We start from the raw sequence: 2605 nt of genomic DNA, 5'->3' as shown, positions 1-2605 counted from the left end.
GAACCCTGTCTCCCCCCCCCAGGGCCTGGTGGCCACTCTGGACCACAGCCCAGAAGTGGAAGTAGGCAGCCTTCTGGACTGTCGCAGGACAAACAAGTTGAGAGCCCAGGAAGAACCCAGCGCTCTCGCAGCTGCAAGTCGGGTTACAGTGGGGAAGAGGACCAGTGGCCCAGGCCATAACCTCGAGCCTCAAAACTACCTTCGGACACAAAGCGGACATTCTCCTCGTGGGCCAGCGTGTAGGTCTCCTGGGTCGCCTCGGTGGATGGGGATGTGGTAGGGGGCCGCCGGCCGTTCACTCGGTTGAACACAAGCCTTGGCCCTGGACTGTGGGAAGAGGGAGGAGGTGATCGGTGACTGTCCGGCCCTGAGGCATACCTTTGCCCCAGTTCCCCAGCAGGGCTCCATGTTCAAAGGCACACAGGCAACCCCCCTCCAACCACCTGCCCCGCCCCCTCCAACCACCTGCCTCCCGCCTCCCATGGACTGGCCAGGCCTCCAACAGCCCAGGTTCTGACTAGAGTTGTGACCAGGTCACTCTGTCCCAACCCCACCGACCAGGTACAGTTCTTGGCCATTTCCCTCTACAGAAGCTTCTCCATCTCATCCATGCCCCAGGGTGGGAAGAACCCAAACAAGAGCCCAATGGCCTCTGCTCCAGGCCCCATAGGGACGAGCCCCAAGGAATGGCACGCGTAGGGGGTGGGCTATTCTTGGGGAGGGTGGGACTGCAGCCCCGGGCAATCCCTGTCAGCCCCAGGCAGGGGCAAGGCTCTTGCTCACAGGGGTGGGGATGCTGAGTGAGGAGATGGCCCCCGGGTGCTAGAGTCGGCCCAGTGGGCATGCTGTGTCCAGGGGGCCGCTGGGCCCATCCTGGCCAGCTGAACCCAGGGCTGCGATGGGCCGTGGAGGGAGCAGGGCCGCACCTAGAGCAGGAAGTGGGAGCCGGGAGTCCTGGGCTGCACGTGCCACTCCGCCAGGCACTCTCCTGCTCGCCATCCCGGGCTCAGGTGCCCCACCGCTGCTCGGACTTCCTCCTCAGCCGAGAGGGGCACTAAAATAAAGAGGAGCGTCTTGAGGGGCACCGGTCCCACCAGCTCTGGCTACAGGGACTCTGCAGGGAGGGGGCTCCTCCCAGTCGGAGCTGCACAAACCAGAGGGTGTGACTTGGACAGCCCCTCACCTGCCCCCCTCCCCCCCACACACACACACACACGACTGCAGACTTCAGGAAAGCTTGCAGGCTGGATACTGAACAAGGAATAAATAAAGGGAAGTACAGCCCTGGCCTTCAAATCACAGGGACCAAGGTGGTGGCTGGCACCAGCCTGGCCACCCCATCCTCTGTGGGCAGTTAGTGTGGTTACATAAAGCCAATACACAGGCCCTCTGGGGGAAAGGGCACGGGCTCCCATGTGCTCCATGGGTGAAGGCCACTCCGTGCCCGCTCCCAGGGACACTGCCAACCGGCAAGCCCCAGCCCACAGCACCCAAGTCTCTGCTTAGCACCAACAGGGGCATCTTCTCACCTAATCCCTTCCGAGGCCCCCCACGTAGACCTCCCACCGGTTTTCAGCCCAGAATCTGGGCTCAAAGGTAGTGACCTGTCCAAGGTCACCTGTCGTGATGGGTAGCAGCATCAGGCTTAACTGCACATCTATCTAACCCCAAAGCCTACAGCTCAGTACAGGTCCCAAGCCCACTCCCCACCTGCCTGCCTGTCTGCCCCTAGACCTCTGGTGGCCACATGCCCCTATTTTATCTTCTTCCCAGAAGTTGATATAGCCTCTCTCCTGCCTGCCTCTGGCTGGGAGGGAGAGCTTGTCAGAGGGTACAGACCCATGTGGCCTGTTCACCACCCAGACCCCTGACCAGCTAGAACCCAAGCCTGTCCATTTGCAGTGGTTCTCAACCTTCTGGTCCTTTAAATCCAGTTCCTCATGTTGTGACCCAACCATAAAATTATTTTCGTTGCTACTTCATAGCTGTAATGTTGCTACTGTTATGAATCGTAACGTAAATATCTGATATGCAGGATGGTCTTAGGCGACCCCTGTGAAAGGGTCGTTCGACCGCCCAAGGGGTCGCGACCCACAGGTTGAGAACCTCTGATTTAGTGGGTCAGACACTGTAAACATCTGCAGAGCACCAGACCTGCAGGATGGATGCAACACCCCCTCCCTCCTGGGCAAGTTGGGGCAAGGATGGGGAGCAGTGAAAAGGTTCTGCAGAGGAAAAAAGCAAGGAAGGTGGGCGGGAAGTCAGGGGAGAGGCATTTTAGAGAATGGCCCCCTGAGAAGGTGCAGTAGAGGTCGGGGCGCCTCCGTGTATAGGACAGCTGGCTGGCTGACCTCCCAGTGGGGGCTCTTTAAGGCCACAGGGACAATAGCGGGCAATTCAGGGGAGGGGGAGTGACCTAGGAGACAAGGGCAAACAGCACAGCCAGCACACGCTCTTACTGCTCATCACTCTGCACCCTGTGTGGGCGGCCCAGCTCCCTCAGGTCCAGCTTGTCAGCACCCTTCTGGCCAGGGACTTGGCAGGCTGCCTGTGCCCACTGGCTCAGGGCACGCTGAAGACGCAGGCGAGGCCTCCTGGGAGTTTT

The 2605-nt window shown here is 60.2% G+C and overlaps 1 protein-coding gene across 1 annotated transcript in view; it reads right to left on the bottom strand.

Annotated features, from left to right (window-relative positions):
- Window positions 1–2605, bottom strand: part of FAM195A (family with sequence similarity 195 member A) — a 28294-nt gene that overhangs the window by 21562 nt on the left and 4127 nt on the right. The window contains exons 2-3 of the mRNA XM_006766166.2: window positions 927–1005; window positions 200–327 (exon numbers count right to left, since the gene is read on the bottom strand). Of these exons, the coding sequence (XP_006766229.2) occupies window positions 200–327; window positions 927–1005 (207 nt within the window). The remainder of the gene's footprint in view (window positions 1–199; window positions 328–926; window positions 1006–2605) is intronic.

The sequence above is a fragment of the Myotis davidii genome, unplaced genomic scaffold, assembly GCF_000327345.1.
Source record: "Myotis davidii unplaced genomic scaffold, ASM32734v1 scaffold100, whole genome shotgun sequence".
NCBI classification, from domain to species: Eukaryota; Metazoa; Chordata; class Mammalia; order Chiroptera; family Vespertilionidae; genus Myotis; species Myotis davidii.
This window is presented reverse-complemented; position numbering and strand designations above follow the sequence as displayed.